At 36.1% G+C, this 20,082-nt stretch overlaps 1 protein-coding gene across 1 annotated transcript in view; it reads right to left on the bottom strand.

Annotated features, from left to right (window-relative positions):
• Positions 1 to 20,082, bottom strand: part of RECK (reversion inducing cysteine rich protein with kazal motifs) — a 113,264-nt gene that overhangs the window by 62,266 nt on the left and 30,916 nt on the right. The window contains exons 7-10 of the mRNA XM_077147728.1: positions 9,041 to 9,074; positions 6,722 to 6,919; positions 4,622 to 4,889; positions 2,238 to 2,417 (exon numbers count right to left, since the gene is read on the bottom strand). Coding sequence (XP_077003843.1) covers positions 2,238 to 2,417; positions 4,622 to 4,889; positions 6,722 to 6,919; positions 9,041 to 9,074 — 680 coding nt within the window. The remainder of the gene's footprint in view (positions 1 to 2,237; positions 2,418 to 4,621; positions 4,890 to 6,721; positions 6,920 to 9,040; positions 9,075 to 20,082) is intronic.

Raw genomic sequence — 20,082 nt, forward strand, 5'->3', positions numbered from 1 at the left:
AAACTGGATTTTCTTAAAGAATAAAGCATATAGAAGCCACCAAAAGTCATCCACTTTGAATTGTATGACTGTACAATTGCAGTTATCTATTATATATACAGCATTAAGAATCTGATCGCATGTTTTCTTTTTAACATGGATTTTTGTGCAGTTTAAAACTTCAAAATGCCCTAGATAGAACTATCCAGACCTTTCCATTTCTTTCATTTCACAAATTGAAATAAAATTTACAAAAATTAACTGCATAGATTTTATGGGTAAAGTTTAATGAGATTTGACAAAGATCTACATCCAAATCAATTAAGGAACACTGCCATCATGTCAGAAAGTTCTCTTGTGTCCCTGCACAGTCTATGTCTCCTCCCCAGAAGCCATTTATATCCCCAGAGATTAATTCTGCTTATTCTAGAGCTTGAAATATGTGGAAACATAATATATTGTTTTCTTTCAGGTCTGGCTTCTTTAGCTAAATATAATCTTTTTGAAATTCATCCATGTTATTGCATATATATATATATATATATATACTTTGTCCCTTTTTATTATCCAGTAGCATTTCATTATATGCAAATACCACAATTTGTTCATCCTGATGATGCACAAAGTTTTTCATGTCAGGATCATTTACACTCTGAAAAATTATTGGCTCACTGAAAAGCTTTTGTTCATGTGAATTATATCTATACCACATTAGATATGAAAGTAGAGAAAATTTTAAAGTAGGTATTAATTCATTAAAAATTATAAGCTCATTACATGTTAATAAAAATAGTTTTATGAAAAACAACAATATTTTACAAAACAAAAACAAAACAGAATTATTGAGAAGGTAGGACTGTTTTACAGTTTGATAAACATCTTTAATATCTGGCTTGATAAAAGCTGGGTTTCACATCTGCTTCTGCATTCAATCTATTCAATATCCATAGCCTCCAGAAAATTCCACTCTACACTTTTGTGAGATTGACAGTGAAAAGGGCAAATGATATCTTAGTGTCTGGTGCTGGCTGCTGGAACTTCTTGGGGTTCTTTGGATTTTCAGTCACATGGTGATGTCTTCTCCTTTATCTTTCTGTGATTTCTTGGTTCTTTTTATTAGGTCTCTAGTTACCTGTATTAAGGCCAATTCTGCTTCAGCTGAGCTACCCATGAACTAAAAATAATATCTTCCAAAGATCCTATTTACAATGGGCTCACACCCACAGGAATGTGGTGTCGTTTAGATTAAAAACATGTTTTCACTGGGGTACATAATTTAATCTACCATTTTACTGTTGAAGTCCAATTCATTATTTTTTCTTCTTTTATGGCTAAAATATTATTTAGTAATGTACATTTTCTAGTTCTGTCTAGAAAATCTTTGCCTACCCCAAGACTGTAAAGATATTCTACGCCTTCTTCTAGAAGGTTTATATTTTTAGCTTTTATGTTTAGCTCTATGAGCCATCTTGAATTAATTTTTGTGTATGATGTGAAACAGAGGTTGAGGTTCTTTTACGTTTCATATAGATATTCAATTGTTTCAGTACATTGAATTGCCCTTTGGTGAAAATCAATTTACTCTATGTGTGGGTCTATTCTGGTCCCTATGTTTGATGTATTTATCCATCCTTATGCCAATATCACATTGTTTTAATTTGTCAGTGTCTTAAAATCAGCTACTGTAAGTCCTCTGTCTTAGTTTCCTAGGGCTTCCATGGCAAGTACCCATATACTAGGTGGTTTAGAACAACAGACAATTTTATCTCATAGTTCTGGAGGCTAGAAGTCTACAATCGAGGTGTCAGTAGTGCCATGCTTCCTCTGAAGTCTGTAGGAGTCTGGTGGTGTCTTGTAGGCAATCTGTGTCAAACTGTTATGGATTGAATTGTGTCCCCCAAAAACATATGTTCAAATCCTAATCCCTGGTCCTGTGAATGTGAACCTGTTTGGAAATGAGATCTTTGAAGATGTTAATAGTTAAGATCAGGCCAAACTAGATTAGAGTATGCCGAAATTCTTATAGTGTCCTTATAAGGAGAAGAAATTTGGACACAGTCAAAGACACAGAGAGAAGATGGCCATGTATGAAAGCAGAGATTGATGGATTATTAAGTTTAAAGGTCAAAAAATGAAGAAATACTACTTCCTTTTAACTTAGCAGGAACAAAATCAGAGTAAAGTGGTATTTTCACTTATTTTAAAACAACATAATTAATGGTAAAAACATTTCCATTTCATGAACTAATGGCTCCTACCTGTTATTGAAATTAGTACAGTAAGTAAGGTTTCTACAGCCCAGTTGGCAAGGTTCCCGAACATCTGCTAAACAGGTCAACATGGATACTTCCACTGGATTATATTCACAAAAGCGATCGAACTCTTGCCAACTCTGTGTATTGCCCCAGCTCATGCTATAAAGTTTAGTGCACAGTTCTCTGAAACAAAAGCATAAATGCAGAACCAGATGAGTCAAATGAATAATACTTTTGATTTACATAAACTCAACTTTTATGAACTATATCTTGGAATGTAAAGGAGAATAAAGTACAAAACCCAAAAGACTAAGATCTATCTCCTAGAAGTTAGAGCCAAAAAAAGATCTTTTCCATGAAAAACAGTGAAAGCTTTTTTATCGTATATCTCTTCTCATTTTGACATGGTTGTTAGAAAGTTTGGTGCCAGATTTATTGTTCTACTATAGCATTTGCATATCCTTTTTTAATTCTTGTATATTATTTCCCCCATATCTTTGTGATGATTTCTCTTTTACCTTTACCTTAAAAGTGTAGCATGTGGTTTTGCCTCCACAAAAATATCTTCCCCTATATCCATGTTCCAGTTACAGGAGGTAAAAACATGATAAGAGCCTTAGAATTTTAAGAATCATTGTAGCTTTAAGATTTACTAGTTCCTCCCTGAAAAACTATCTCAGAGCTACATATTCCTTAATATATGCCAAAATAGCCTACATGTGAAGGCTCATAAATTCCAAAACCTCTGTATAAAACTGTTGCTAAATATATGACATTCTTATTTTCAGTACTTGATTACAAAAAAACTTAAATGTGTGTGTATAGTTCAAACATTACCTGCAATATTTCCAAAGTGCTATCACATATCATATGCATTAGTTTAATTTTTATTTATAAAACTAAAAATGTTCAAACTACAAAATTTGAATATTAAAAATATATACAAAGTCACAGGTAAAAATCCTCACTCCCCTCACATTTTATTTGACCCTAGTAATTTCCCATATGAGGAGAGTATCTTAACTTTCACAGGTTTGTTCATTCACTCCACCAATGTTTATTAAGTGCCTATTTTATGTAAGGTCATATTTGAGGCTCTGGACATGCCTTAGTGAATAAAACAGACAAGGTACCTGCTCTCAATGGAGTTTAAATTCTATGGGAATAAAGAAGCCGAGATCAAGTTATATCAGGTACCTTGATCTGGAGATTGTCTCTTTTGCTGGTTTTTAACTGGCTGCATGAATCGGGCAGATTATTTAACATCTCAGATTAAGTTTCCTACATGTATACTACTTGACTCAACCACCTCATAAAGTTTCATGAGGACCAAACGAGATGAAGTGAAAGCATTCAGCAAACCAAAATATCTTAAATCAAGGGAAGACAGAGGAAACAGTGTTTCTTATGGAAGCTCTTCAGGGTCTACACAGTCATTCCAACCTCCGTTGACTTTACGTAGACCAAACTCTTTTATGAACAATTCACATCTACTCATTATCCCTCTCTCATAAATACATTTATTAACTCCTACAGGCAACCTAAATTTCCTTAATTACAGGGCCAACTTAAATTTTCTTTAAACTCCTCTGTTAATTTTCTTTGGATATTTTCCAGATTTGGTAAAATTTGATGAGCTATCCTAGGCACAATTATTGACTAAAGGTTCATCTATTTTAGAAACCACAGAAAAGATGGTTCCCTCCTAGTATGTCATATTCATTTCAGGACAGTCTAGTAACATGTTGTCCCTTCTCACTCAAAATATCTCTAATAAAGCAAACTTCGATTTCACCTGAGTTCTACCATGGCCTTATTTTATTTCCATTTATTCTTGCCTCCAGATTGTGTTTACTCCATCCTATCTCTGTATTGTTAATTTTTAAAATCTCCATATGTATCACCCAAATGAATGCCCATATACTGCTATCTCACTTTGGACATAAAGTGTCAATCCAGGTTATTTACCAACATAACAAAAAGTTGCTTAAGTCCAGAGTTTTATAATTTAATACAGAGAATATTGCTGAGATATCAGATAAAAACATCTAAACCATAAGCTTATTTAATGACCTCCTTGAGGGTGGAATTGAAATTGTATCATCTTTAAAAATGTATTGGCCTGCCCAATGGCAACTGTCTACACTCTAAAACACAGTGCTTTTAACACTCGTGGTACAAAACAATGCTTTGTATATACACACGCTGCTTAATAAATCTTTGTTGAATGAAAGAAAAAAGAAGATTTAATATCTTTAAAACTCTAAGCCTACAAAATGCAACAATGAATATATATTTTATATAATATTTATATTGCTAGGTTTAAAGTCATTAATTAAAAAAGACCTTTTGCAGTGAGTTTTAATAAATGAAAATGAGATACTGACCTACATGTTGAAGTGTTCGCTTTAGAACAACAATGCAATTTAGCCCCATCAAGGCCTGTTGAGGGAGGAGGGTGAACAGTGACTCCAGGGTGAACAGATCGTGAGCTTTCAAGAAAACACTGCCACAGAGGGTCCTGGGGCAAGGGCTGGGTCTTACAACCCTCGATGAGGCCATCAACGATCTCTGTATCTGTTTTCTTAGACATCAGAATTCTCTTGCAGGCAATCTGACAAGTGTGGTCTTCAGCTCTGTCACAGCAATATAAACCTACATTTTCAGAATATAAATGGCTTAATTAGCTGGCTTTTTGTAACACACGGCTTGGGGAAGAACACGGTAGTGTACTACTCTGAGTCATGACGTCAATATCTGCAGTAGACAAGGCCTACCAAATTCTCTCTCCATTACCTTGAAGTTTAGCAAATAGGTGAAGAGCTAAAGGTAGACAAGCTATATATTACCATCATCCCTGATCACTGGATCTCTAGCACTGTGCAAAGATGTCCTACACCTAAGAAGTCCTCACATGCAAGGTATTTTATGTTTCTAGAAAAGGTATTAAATAGAGATCAAATAGGAATTAGTCCTATTAGAAATAACTGTTTTTGACCTGAGAGAGATGACTTTTTTCTATAGCAACAACCACAAGTATCATATTTGATCACATCTCAGGATACCATATAGCTTTTATATGTTTAAGTCAATTAAAGTTACAATTTAAATAATACAGTATCACACTGTCAAGATATCAGTTCACATCTACTTTTTATTTCTACAAACAATCAGGAAGTGAAAGAACATCTTCATGCAGACTACAGAATTCAGAAGGGTTTCCTTAAAGGAGTTTTCTCAATGTCTTTGACGTTTTGAAAGACTTATGCAGGCATACCCACAGTCTTCTTTTAATGAACTATTCCTATGTATTAGCATAGATATTACAGCTGTTTTTTCTTTTGCTTCTTAAAACATCTTTCAGCTTTTTCAGAGTTGCTATCTCTTTAGCTCCAGCAGCACCTCTCTATAGCCTAAATATCAGAAAAGACAACTCTGCCTTTAAAATGAAGGTTATTCATGGCAAATGCTACATCCTGATTTTCACCACACAACCACACCACAAAACATCAGAAGCCTTAGGGTGCTGCATTACATGGTGGCTAAACAAGGAACACAGCACTGCTTTGTTTTGAGTTCATAAAAACAAGTCTCTCAATACCCCAGAGTAAAACAAAACACTGGCACTTGGCTTATAAATCAGTTTTGTCAGTTTGGCTAATTCTTTAAAGTTTGATCACCTCTAAATGAAGAAAACAGATTTCAGGACCTACAAAGCTAAGATTTTGAAGAACTGTAAATGCAGGTTTAATAGGAGCCCCTGATTAAAGAAAGTATAAGGCTCTCTTCTAATTTTTTTTGACATTTTTATGACAAAGAACTGTTCATTGGGAAAAATTCAAACATTACAGAAATATATAATGTGGAACACAAAGATATATAACTAAAAATGTATCCCTCTATACATTCAGTTCTGCAACTTGCTTTTTTGCTTAACTATATGTCTTGAACTTCCTTCTATATAAATAAACTTTTTTGTAATATAGTGTTATTATATAAATACATCATAATTTATTTAATCATTTTTAAGTAATACCCTATTAAGGGATGCTTGCCTTATTTCTAACTTTTCTCTACTACCACCAATATTGTAGCAAACATCCTTTATATGCCTATATACAATAGACATTTTTACAAACTTGTGTGATGAGTTTTATTGCTGGACAAATTCTGAGAAATGGAATTACTAAATCAAAATGTATAATTACTTTAAATTTTAATGGATATTTTCCAACTTCCCTCCAAGAAACCCATGCCAACTAACTTCCACTCTCAGAATAAAGAGTCCCTGTTTCCTCACATCCTTGAAAGCCCATCTTTCCTGGCACCTTTTAGCTGTAACAATAATGTCCAATGTGCCAAATCTAAACACCAAAGGAAGAATGGTGTTTCCCAAGTGATCCAGACTATGGATGCCTTTAAGAATTATTGTTTACAAACTATTTCACCAAAGATTGAAATGAGGGGAATATGTCCCTTTTACTTACTATCTGTCGGGTTCCTCATTGGGTAAGATTGGGTATAATTGTTCACACAGTGTATTAATTGCGGACTAATGGAGGCACAATAATTTTCCACTGCTTTGATCTGAGATGGACCAGGAGAAGAGTCTGTTCGAAAAATGGCTTGACAGTATTCTCGGCAGTTTGTGTGATGGCCTGCATAACTGCAACAAACCGAGCCCACTATGAGGGAGAAAAAGATGGCATTGAAATGGGAATATAGCTCTTTGTTACGTTAAATCATGACTATAATAATGGAACAATATGTATCTTTCCGAATTTTAGAAAGAAGACCATGACACAGAAGACAAGCACTTAAAATCAGCACTACTGTAGGTAGAGAAATGGGGAAACAGTTAGATGCTCACTGTCCATTTATAGTCTCTAGTCTAGTGGTTCTCAGTCAGGAGCAGTACCCCCTCCCCCCGCCCTGCCACCCCATGCCAGGAGAGTTTGCCTGTGTTTGGCAGTATTTTTCATTGTTGAAATGACTTGAGGACTGATGACTGCTGGCATTTAGTGCATGGGAGTCAGGGCTACTAACTGCCCTGCAATGCACGGGGCAGTCCCACACAACAAAAAACTGTCTCCGAAAGTGCCAAGAGTGCCCAAGTTGAGAACCACTGAACCCAGCTTCTTTCTGCATTGGATTTATAGAGGCTTGTTAAAAACAAAACCAGTATGAAACAAAATCAAAATGCCTCACATTTGTAAAGTGGGACCAGTAAAAACTAAGAGCTATTTGACTCATTTCATAAACTTGACAAGTGTATACGTGTATATCTTGAAAAAAAGGTTCAGAAGTTTGAACATCTCTAAAAATAAATCAACAGTCTTCACCTCACAATTGATATGACCAGCTTCAATACTGAAAAGTAGAACCTACATTTGAAATAAATATGACTCTGGATTTAGGCATTTCAAAAAAAATTAATGGAGGACAGTTTTAGGTATCTGGGGAGAACTGAATGAGTAGCTGGGGTATAGATGTGGGATTTATAAGAGAGAAAACCAAGAGATGCTTAAAAGAGGGTATGAGAGTCTGGGGGAGGCTGAAGGGAGCCAGGGTAAAGGTTAAGATGAAGGCAGGAAGGAAATCCTTGATAATTACTAGAGATGGATATGGAAGAACGAAAATCAAGTTTCCAAAGAATTCCACAGACCGATGAGCAGGGAATTCTTGTGATTTCCAGAAATAATGATGATGATAACCATATATGAATTAACTAAAGTAAGACTGAACTGATACAGGACAAGCCTCAATTTCCTGGATCAGGAGACTGTTTCCTACCTATTGTGTCACCTAAATCTTTGACTTGTAATTAGTATTAAACTTACTGTGGCCATTAGAGAAGAATTCACTTTCATCACAAAAATAATAAATTTTAGCAGCTGAATTTATCACTGTGACTCTCAATGGTTTGAGGGGAAAAGATAAGTAAGAATAGGATGAGAATGCCTATCTTCAGCTCTCCCATAAAGCTGGCTTGCTCACCAGTGTAGGAGGTCATAAGATTAGGTGCTAGAGATTATCTGGGAAATCTTGAACTAAGCCCCAGTTAAAATGGGCAGAAGATAAAGTATGGACAGTTAATGTTTCTTACTATCTTTTGATATATCCCACTGCCAAGCCAAACAACTCTTTGTTCCTCACATGTGTTTTCCCATCTCTAACTACTCTCACTATTTCCTTTATCTGGAATACCCTTTCTCCAACCTCTACTTATTATCCCTTATCTACACTTCAAGGGCAAGCTCAGCTACTAACTCCATGAAATCACACTAAGCACCCCAGCAGATATGATCCCTTCCCCTCTGGACTGCAACAGCACTTTATCAGTGACATTATCCCATTTCTTACCAGGTGCTAGGATTCTTTATGCACAGGTGGTGTCATCCACATATCTGTGTCTGTCCCACACTGAGCAAGCACTCAGTGAACGTCTGCTGAATGAACTGAGAGGCAACCCTCAGCAAATTATATAACGTAGGTGTGCTTAACTTCTGAAAGTAATCCTATTTATGCAAGTGGGGCATGATCTTCCTCTAGCATATCTAGCTCTAGTACCTGCTCTGTAGATCTGCAATTAGGACATGATAATTTTCATAATACATGAAAGACCTGAACTTCAATCCCAAAAGAAAAAGCATATCAGAATCTTACTATGCATATTCATTAGGATGGCTTACTAACAACTTAAGTTATAATGCCAGGATCCTGGCAATATTTAGTACAGTTAAATCATGTTCTATAAACTGTTTTACTCTTTGGACTGTTTGTATAACTATCAACTATATACTTACTTTCATTTCTGTTAATGCAACTGAAAAGAGCATTCTGTAAATTAAAGAAAAACAAACAAATTAACAACCAGGCAGAATTTCCAATTTTATTTTATTTTATGGTTACACAGAAATCAGGATATTGAAATATTTAATTTGTCTCTAAATCCAAGACTGAAAACAAAGAAACTATGACACGACATCTCGTGAAAAGGGGACCATCTTCTAACACATAAGGAGATCAGGATTATGACCCCAAACCAGAAGCTAAACCACATCATAGCAAACCAAGCACATGTAAAAGATGTACCACAGTTGGAGTGGGAGGATATTAAAAACATTCCAGAAGATAATCTAATAAAGGACATTTAGGGAAATATATATTTCATATAACCATTGCATTTTAGAGTTGAAAGGATCTCAGAGATCATCTCTAATTGCTCTTAAACATGGCTACACACTGGAACCACCTAGAAAGCTTAAAAAAAAAAAAAAAAAAAAAAAACCAGCTTCCCAGGTCTTACCCTCGACTACAGAATCAGAATCTGGGGGTGGAGCACACACATCTGAGTTTTAAAGAAGGCCTCAAAGATGGTTCTTATGTAATCAGCTTGGAGCCCGAGTTAGGGACATCCCCTACCATTTACAGATGAAGAAATCATTTTCTCAGCAGGGGAAGAAACCCTCCCTGGGTCAAAGCCCAAGTCAAAAGTAGAACCTGAGATTAAAATGTGTTTCCAGAGCTCTTAAATCACTAAGAAAACATCACACTGTATTAAAGTCATTACAAGGAAAATAATAAAAAAACAAGACAAAAACAAAAACCCCTTCTACAGAGCCATTTAGATATTCAGGAATTGTCGTCTATGAGTAATATCAGTTGCAAGTGAAAGACATGAATTTTTAAAATACAGAATATGGACATAAATAAAAAGGACTGGAAATCAAATGTATCCTTACTGTTGAAAAGAGATGACAAGTGGCTTTTAATAGTAGCTGAATCACAAGCATAGCATCGTATCTGAACTTGTTAATGATCAGCTTTACCAACATTTCAAACTTAGTTCTAAAGATCCATCTACTTAGTTGTGTTAAGCTGTACTACATTTATTTTCTCCACCAAACAATATTCCATTTTAGGAATAAGCCACACCTGATTTATCCATTTAAAGCAGAACAAAATAACACAAAAAAATCCCAAGCCTCATAGGTAAGAGCTATTGAATTCACCCAGTATGAATTCTTTCTGTTGGAAATCTCATCAATCCATGTAAGAGTAGTAAAGAAGTAAGTATCTTGGTGTTCTTTAATAATGATCTTGCTGAGTTTTTATATTTTCCTTCATTCATGTTTCCGTATTTTATTTTGACTTTTCAGCTACCCATTATAGTTAGCCCCTTATTTGGGTTCACTGGTCTCGGGAACAATTTCCATATAATGATCTCAAGCAACATTAAGAAGTAATGTGCTTTGATTGGGTGAACACAATTGTCATTGTCCATCTTTTCCTAAAAAGCTGTTGCTCTTCGCTTTTTTTGGGGGGGGGGGGGCTGATGTTTATTAATGAAGAGGTTTTTGCTTTTTTGACCTTGTACCTAAAGAAATGTATTTTAGGTGGCCATCTTAGGTTGTATGATCTGGTTTCCATTTTTTGGTGCTCTTTTAGTTATTAGTCAAGTCTCTAGACCAGTGGTTTTCAATCAGGATACTTTTAGCCAGGGAACATCTGGCACTGTCTGGAGACATTTTTGGTTGTCATTCTGGTGAAAGGGGAGTGCTACTGGCATCTAGGTGGTAGAGGCCAGAGATGCTGCTTAATATCCTACAATGCATAGGACAGTCAGTCTACCACAACAAAGATTATCCAACCAAAATGTCAAGTGTCAAGATTGAGAAACCCTGCTCTAGAGACTTACAAATTTGTATAAGCTGGATTTTTTTTTAATTAAAAAAAATTTTTTTAATAATATAACAGATACAAACATTCTTAACATATTCCGTTCTACATATATAATCAGCAATTCACATTATCACATAGTTGCATATTCATCATCATGATCATTTCTTAGACATTTGCATCAATTCAGAAAAAGAAATAAAAAGACAACAGAAAAAAATTAATATATACCATACCCCTTACCCCTCCCTTTCATTGATCACTAGCATTTCAATCTACTAAATTTATTTTAACATTAGTTCCCCCTATTATTTAATTTTATTCCATATGTTGTACTTGTCTGTTGACAAGGTAGATAAAAGGAGCATCAGACACAAGTTTTTCATAATCACACAGTCACATTGTGAAACCTATATCATTATACAATCATTTTCAAGAAACATGGCTACTGGAACACAGCTCTACATTTTCAGGCAGTTCCTCCAGCCTCTACATTACATCTTCACTAACAAGGTGATATCCATTTAATATATAAGAATAACCTCCAGGATAACCCTCTCGACTCTGTTTGGAATCTCTCAGCCATTGACACTTTATTTTGTCTCATTTCACTCTTCCCCCTTTTGGTTGAGAAGGTTTTCTCAATCCCTTGATGGTGAGTCCCAGCTCATTCCAGGATTTCTGTCCCATGTTACCGGGAAGGTCCACACCCCTGGGAATCATGTCCCACATAGACAGGGGGAGGGCAGTGAGTTTGCTTGTTGTGTTGGCCGGAGAGAGAGGCCACATCTGAGCAACAAAAGAGGTTCTCTTGGGGATGACTCTTAGGCCTAATTTTAAGTAGGCTTGACCGATCCTTTGTGGAGTTAAGTTTCATATGAACAAACTCCAAGACTGGGGACTCAGCCTATTGCTTTGGTTGTCCCCACTGCTTGTGAGAATATCAAAAATTCTCCACTTGGGGAAGCTGAATTTTCTCCCTTTCTCACCATTCCCCCAAAGGGACTTTGCAAATACTTTTTTACTCACTATTCAAATCACTCTGGGATTTATTGGGGCACCACTCTGGACAAACCTACAAAATCTTATGCCCTACAAGGTTCCATGTACTTATGGTGTTCAATTAAGCTATAAGTTTAATTGAACACCACATAAGTTATATTAGGAAATGCATTAGTCAAAATATAAATTTTGTACCAAATAAACATTTTTTGACAAGCTGGACTTTTGACATTTGACCTCACAAATAAAAGAAATGCAACTCTGGAGGCCTTGTGGATCACTTGGCATCTGAGAAAGGTACTAAGGGACACAAAACCTGAGAAATGTCAGAAATCATCTACTCCAACTTCCTTATTTGACAGAGGGCAGAGACTGAGGCCTAGAATGAGAAAATACTTATTATTTGCACTTATAAACAGGGCTTGGCAAACAAGAGCATCCAGGCAAAATTTTGCTCACAGCTGCTTTTGTACATAAAATTTTACTGAAACAAAGCCACAACCATTTGTTCAGCTATTATATATGGCTACTTTCACACTACAATGGCAGAACTGAATAGACAGAGACCATATGGCCTGCAAGTCTAAAATATTTGCTATCTAGCCCTTTAGAAAGTTTGCCAACCCCTGATTATAAGAAGGGCACTGCTATCTCTCTTAATGTATATCCAGAGTTCAGAGATGTTCCCTAAGCTATCTCTCAGTTCTCTTAATGTCCACTGATAAACCATTCATGCATGGATTTACCCTAATTTTTTTAACTAAAAACTTTTGTCTTCACATGGCAGCACCTCTAGTGTTAAGAAATACCATGTTTCACTCCTCTATCTTATCTGTACTCTTTTTTTTTTGCATGGGCAGGCACCAGAAATCAAACCCAAGTCTCTGGCATAGCAGGCTGGAATTCTACCACTGAGCCACCATCACACTGCCCTTCTGTACTCAACTTTTAAGATTTAAAAGAATGGTCCATCATTTTGGTATACTAGTCAATCAATTCTCTGTTGCTCACTTGACACCAATCATAATTTCACAGACTCTGATACATCCCTCTTCTTTGATGTAAGATTCCTCACTTTACTATAGGCAAACCACTTTTTCACTCTTAAACTACTGATTAGATTACTAATAGGGCTTAAGGCACATGCATAATGAATTACAGCTTAATGTATAGTTTCTTTATTCCTAAAATAACTGACCTTATGGTCTTAGCTAAAGTAAACTCTCAAGTCTTTCAAATTTCTAACTGTCATCTGATGGCAAAAGCAGAAGGTAAATAGGTATATATTCAAATTGCATGGAGCCTCTTTTAACCTTCTGCTTAACAATATCATAACTAATATGCCTCCATTTGACACCTTCCTCACTCCACTTATCTTAATTTAGAATAGATCAAAATCACAGTGCTATCAAAGCAAAAGATGAGATCTACCACAACCTCAGAAATCCAAAGAACACATCACTGTATTAGAGTTGAAAAGGCCCCAAGAGTTCTTCAAATCTGAAAGCCCTCCCTATATAGCTGGAGAGACAGATTACAGAGTGAATGAAGTGCAGAGCCAGGGCTAGGATCCAGACTACCCCACTAGTTCTCTTTCCATGATACTATGCTGAATGAATAGTTTGGATTATTCTTCTTAATGCAGCAATACAAGGTCAAAATGATGTCCACAGAGTAACGTTTGAACAGATACTCCCATTTTTTTAATCAGTAACTCAAATTGTGAAAAACATAATCATTTTCTTGAGATTAATTTTATCTCCCTTAAAAAAATCCGATCCTGAAATCTTTCCTTGGGTAGCTGCTTTCATTAACCAGTTTTGTTTGGAGAACTGCAAAACAAACCCTTCCAATAGTGTTTGGAGCAGATATCCTGTGGACAAACCTGCAGAAAAACTACGAAATATTATGAAATCAGTCATGGGAACACTATATTATCCTTCATGTCACATTGACCTTCCTTTTAGGGGAAAGAGCCATTTGGATATATATGGGACATAGACTCTGCTGGTCCAATTCCAAAGTGGAAGTCAGCTCTGCAGATTTATTTTCTGTCCCAAAACACCAGTTTTCCACTTCAGTGGCCCCTTTCTGACATTTATTCACATATCTACTTACCTCAATTCTCTTTCCACTACCTTTAAATTACTGGCCACTCCAACTTTCTCTCCCATTATCACCAATGATGAGGACAATGAAAACTATACAATCACTGATTATAACAATCTCACTGAAAACAAAGTTGTGAATTTTGGATATTTTAATGACTTTTGGACAAAGACAACAAAGCACATGTTATGCACTGCTATTTAATGTTTTCCAAATCCAAGATGGTAAAGTAAAGGGGCTTTACTTTACTTTAGCTGAAAGTAAAGGGGCTCCTCTGTTCCTAAGGCCTCCATAAATAAAACATTTGTCACTTCATACATTTCTCTGTTTGAAGTTTTGCACTTCATACAAGGAATCCAGCTCATTAAAAGCTAAGATGGAAAGGTTAAATAACTTACCATTACAAACAGACATGTTCTTAAACATCTACAAGGAGTTTATAATTTGTTGTGGAGACCATGGCTGGCAAAATGTTAAATGACTAGAATATATAAAGGAGCTTAGTATCATAACATGGATATCACTAAACAAGAGACCATTCAAATTCGTCAGCTCTCCGAATAATAAATATCATTTCAAATAACTGGATAAAAATGAAAACACAAAAACTCAGATATAAGATTAATAGGTCTAGACTGCTCAGAGAAGTTTGTTCATTATCACCACAGAACATCCAACCAGCTAGAAGCAAATTTAATGGCAAATTATACCTGCAGAATAACACAGGTCTAGAACAGAGTCTGGCACAGAGTAGGTGCTTGTGTAAGATTGGCTGCAATAATGTTTTCCAAATTTTTCACATCTTCCTCTCTCTATGCCCCTTGGTGGTTTCTCTCAAACTAACTCTGGACTTCACCATATGATCTGTTTGGCCAATTGGACAGGAGCAAACATGAAGCAAAGAGACCTGAATGTATACTGGCAAGTTTTCATTTACTCTCCTGGACCTCTGCCACCACAAGGGAACATGCCTGGCTATCCTGCTAGAAGGTTATGAGAAGAGCTGACTCAGCCAAGGGCAACCTAAACTAGCCAGCCCCCAGCTGACCTACCAGCTGACAGCAGATACATGAATGAGTCCAGGTGGAATCAGCTAGATCAGAAATGTCTAGCTGAACATGGATTCAAGAGAAGAAATAAACTGTTCTCGTTTTAGGCTGTAGAGATTAAGGATAGTTTGCTACATAATGCTATTGTGACAATAGATAGCTGATACCATATGTGCTGGTTTGAAAGGAAGTATGCCCCCTAAGAAAAGCCATGTTTTAATATAAATCCCATTTTATAAAGGTAGAATAATCCCTATTCAATACTGTATGTTTGAAACTGTAATCAGATCATCTCCCTGGATGATGTGATTTAGTCAAGAGTGGTTGTTAAACTGGATTAAGGGACGACATGTCTCCACCCATTTGGGTGGGTCTTGATTGGTTTACTGGAGTCCTATAAAAGGAAATATTTTGGAAAATGAGAGATTCAGAGAGAGCAGAGAATGCTGCAGCACCACGAAGCAGAGAGTCCACCAGCCAGTGACCTTTGGAGATGAAGAAAGAAAACACCTCCCGCGGAATTTCATGAAACCGGAAGCCAGGAGAGAAAGCTAGCAGATGCCGTGTTCACCATGTGCCCTTCCAGCCGAGAGAGAAGCCCTGACTTTGTTCGCCATGTGCCTTCTCACTTGAGAAAGAAAACCTGAACTTCATCGGCCCTCTTGAACCAAGGTATCTTTCCTTGGATGCCTTTGACTGGACATTTCTATAGACTTGTTTTAATAGGGACATTTTCTCGGCCTTAGAACTGTAAACTAGCAACTCATTAAATTCCCCTTGTTAAAAGCTGTTCCGTTTCTGGTATATTGCATTCCGGCAGCTAGCAAACTAGAACACCGTACTCAAGTATTTGCTAAATAAATGAATAGTGCATTCTCTACTCATTTGCAGGATGTATAATTCATAGTCATTTACTTAAAGTTTCCACATAAAACTGATATTTACTCTGAAGCAAAGGACACTGCATAATTAAACTTTCCAGAGTACAAAAATTTCTATCAAAAATTCCACAAAAGGACTGACTATAGAATGTAGACAATACATTCTTGCTCATCCTTTAAGTCTTACCTGGTCTATGAAGACTTACCCATTACCCTAGGCATGTTTTTTTACCTCCAGTTCCAACAGTGTCTTGTATACACTTATAGCAGTGTACTTGTCTCATTGTATTATAATGAACTATTTGAATTTCTCTCTTCTCATGAACTAGACTATGAGCTTCTTGGAGACAGTGGCTAAATCCTTTCATCTTTGCACCCTGAGAATAATGTCTATTACACATTAAGTATATCAGTTCAGCATGTATCAATTCAATGAATGTTGGGTGAATGAATGAATGATAGAATCAAAGACAACCAAGACATGGGCTCTGCCCCCAGGAACTCAAGAGTTTAGTATTACTAAGATATGTGCAATTCTTGGCACTCCTGTTAAACATGAAAAAATCAGAATGGAAATAGCTCAAAGACCCCTATAGACTACAGAGTAGGATCAAAGGAGAAGGAGCTATAACAGAGAATATAGTATTTAACAAGCGAGTATGACTGCTGAATTAATATATTTCTTTTAGCTTCCAGTATTTTGGAGCAGCTAGAAGGAAAAACCTGAAAATGTAGAATGGTAACCCATACTAAACTTTGAAATCTGTTCTGTAATTACTTATTAAAATGCAATGCTGTATTTCACAATAAGAAAGTTTTAAAAAAAAGATATATGTAAACAAACAATTACACTATAAGATGGCAAGTGCTATACTAAACATCTAAGGAGGTATGCATTTAGAGGTAGCAATCAATTTTCTGAGTGTAGAGGGAAGAAGGATAGGCAGAAAAGGTTCAAGGAGTACCACCTAAAGCCAAAATTTGAGGCAAAAGTGTTCAGTTGTATAGGGGTAACAAGTGAGCTGGGACCAACTTTTGGGGAGAGGGGGGCCCTAATTTGCAGATTTGCTGATGTTCATAGATTAAATACCCACCATGGATGATTTCAAACTGGCTTGTAAGATTCCTCATAATTTAATAGTCAGTTCTCCCTAGCTGGTAGGAACAGGTTCCAGCATACTAGACTAGGGGTGTGATAGGACAGATTGAGGAAAAGAGAATTCCAGGTGAATCAAATACTTGTGCAAATACAGCAAATAAAACAACATAGTAAAAAATGAGAAATTACAAGTAGCATGCTACTGAAGTATTTAAGGAGAGAAGAGTCAGAGATTAGACCGAGTAAAGCTTGGAATACCAGACTAAAGTGTATTATACGGGAGCCACTGAAGAGTTTTAGGGGAAGGAGTGACATGATTAGATGTGGCTTTTAAAGAGATCACTCCGAGAGAAGTGTGGATAAGTAAATAGGAGGAGAAATTAAAGACAGGAAAGCTAGTTGGACAGCTATTGCAGTAGTCCAAAAAAGTGAGTTAAGGGCCTAAGCTAAGGCAGTAACTGAGAATTCAGAAAGATGGCTGATTTAAGATTTATTTAGGAGGCAAAATCTTTAGGACTTCATAACCAATTACCTATGGGAGGTAGTGAGGAAGAGGAAAGAGTAAACAATATTTCTTAGGCTAATTTAGTTTATGTGCCTGGGAGTACTGTGATGATACATTCAAGCAAGGAATGTAAGAAAAATTTTAAGTTTTTACTTTGGGATATGTGGGAGATGGGGAATGAGGGTGACCGTGAGAGTGTAAAGGAGTATAATGGTGCGGGGAGGGAAGAAGAGGTAGGGAAAGCAACAATTCAGTTCGGTTGATTCAAAATATTAGCAAAACATCAAAAGTATCTATGTTCAGTAATGATTCTGGAGCTCATAAAAAGAGGTTAGCAAAGAAGATTCTGAGTTCTCCAATATATAGGATCAATTTAAGCTATGGGAGTAGATGACATTGCTTAGAAGGGGAAAACATGGCCACTAAGGAATGTAACCTTACCAGATTTCCCTTTTGGGATGATCATTCAGGTGACCTCTGAGCTGGAGAGGAGATACAGTAGCAGCAAGGAGATGAAATAGGAATTACACTCCTCCCCAAAGAACATTACAAAATACAAAGCAAAACGACATACAAGTGGGACATAATCAAGGTTTAATACTCTTAAGCCAGTACTGCAGGACCTAATAGGTTTCGCTCTTTTTGGAGCTCATCAGCTGCAGGTAACGGCCCAAACCTACTTTGATACAGTACACCTGTACAGCAATTTGCCATTTACAAAGCCTACCATTCAGTCTTCTATTTACTGTATTTTGACACTTCTCTAAGTTTCCTAAGAACCTTAGCAAAAAGAAGTTTTACATTTAGGTCCTGAAGGCTTCATCAGGGCCAAGTATCATATGATTCTTTTGGCTAAAAACTCCAAGGCTTCCCAAGTAAGGGACAATACAGCTGTCAACAATGTAGGATGTTTCTGCTATACAAGGTGGTCTCTTCTGTTAGAACCATTGTGGCACAGATCTGGTTGGTCCTAACATCCCTCCCTCTTATCTCTAAATTAGGCTATTTTTCCACCTTTTTTTATTTATGCTTCTGGTTGTAAATCCAAAAATCAAGGTTAATTTGAGAGGAAATGGAACAAACTTAATTCATAGGTATCTTTAAAGCAGAACTTTTTATTGTGACATTTCCTGAAGACACACTGTACAGTCCATGTAGGCATATGTAAACATGCATCACAAACTGTCATGGGGGCACAACAAAGAATATGGTAAACTACCATTTGTTTGCAGGGAGGAGGGGGGAGATTATATATTCCTTTTTACTATTATATGCATAAAATAACTCCGGTAACTTTAGGAACTGAGTGTCTGGAGTAGAAGGGGATGGAAAAGAGACATTTTATTGTATACCACTTTGAATTTTGAACCATGTGAATATTCAAAACATAAACTCAATTTAGAATGTACCTCACTGTTCTATTCACTTAGCTGTAAGTTGACAAGATGGTGCTGATAGAACTGTGCCTGGAACTCACAAGGCTGACCATTTTTGTTTTTTTGTTTCTTAGAGCCTCTTTTTAATATCCACAGTCTAATTTTTTTTTTATTTACCTGAAAAAAATTTTTTGTCAGTCTTATTTTTATATTAACATTCTCACAGAACTAAAGCCCCATGGCAGAACAATATTTTAGTTAAGTGTTAACAACTGTTTACTTTAAAATATAACTGCCTTAAGATTAAAAATAATAGTCATCACAAAAATATCTCCTACTGAATTTCTTTCATAATTTCTCTCCTTTTTTAATGAAATGACATCATATAACTAGACTGAAGCTAGGAAAGAAAGGAGGGAAATGAAAATGACATTTCTGAAAAGAATATAAAGGAAAGTCTATAAAAAGATCTGTGAAGGAAGGAAGAAACAAGTAAAAATGTAAAAGTCTGATGACAAATGTGCAGTATTGTACTTAGGTGGCTCATCCTCAAATGGAATGGCTACAATGTTAAGATAACGGCAGGTAAGGTCTGACATAAAAAGTAAGAAATGAATTTATCAACTCCAAACTAAAATTTTTTTCATAACTTTATAGCCATTGCCAGGTCTCTGGAAACTCACAAACCTCAACGATGTTTATTCTGACATTCAAGAAGGAAAATGATGATAAACAGCAATTTTTTTTAAAAAATCACCATTTTGGTAGCTACAACAAAATGTTCCAGTCAACTTGTAAACAAGGTTTGTGTAAAAAGAATTTTTATGTCTCACATGTAATGGAAAACATTAGTTAGTTTTTAGCTTAGTTCTAGTCAGCCAATGTGCACTAGCTGTACAAATGGTTTTTCAGCCAGCATCCATTCTGACTGCTGGTGTTCCAGCTGTTGAATATTTTGATTATTCCTGGCTCTAATATTACACATTCATGAACCCCATCTAGAGTGATCAATAATTCTAGGTGGGCCAAAGACCAAGCCTGTTAACTCAAACTAAGAATGTGCATGTCCATGCAGGAGTTACCAGATCACAGGCTGACTGAGATACCATTCTACTGTCTTTTGCCTTTCTTTGTTACTATTGAGA

The sequence above is a fragment of the Tamandua tetradactyla genome, chromosome 2 (genome assembly GCF_023851605.1).
Source record: "Tamandua tetradactyla isolate mTamTet1 chromosome 2, mTamTet1.pri, whole genome shotgun sequence".
Classification (NCBI taxonomy): domain Eukaryota; kingdom Metazoa; phylum Chordata; class Mammalia; order Pilosa; family Myrmecophagidae; genus Tamandua; species Tamandua tetradactyla.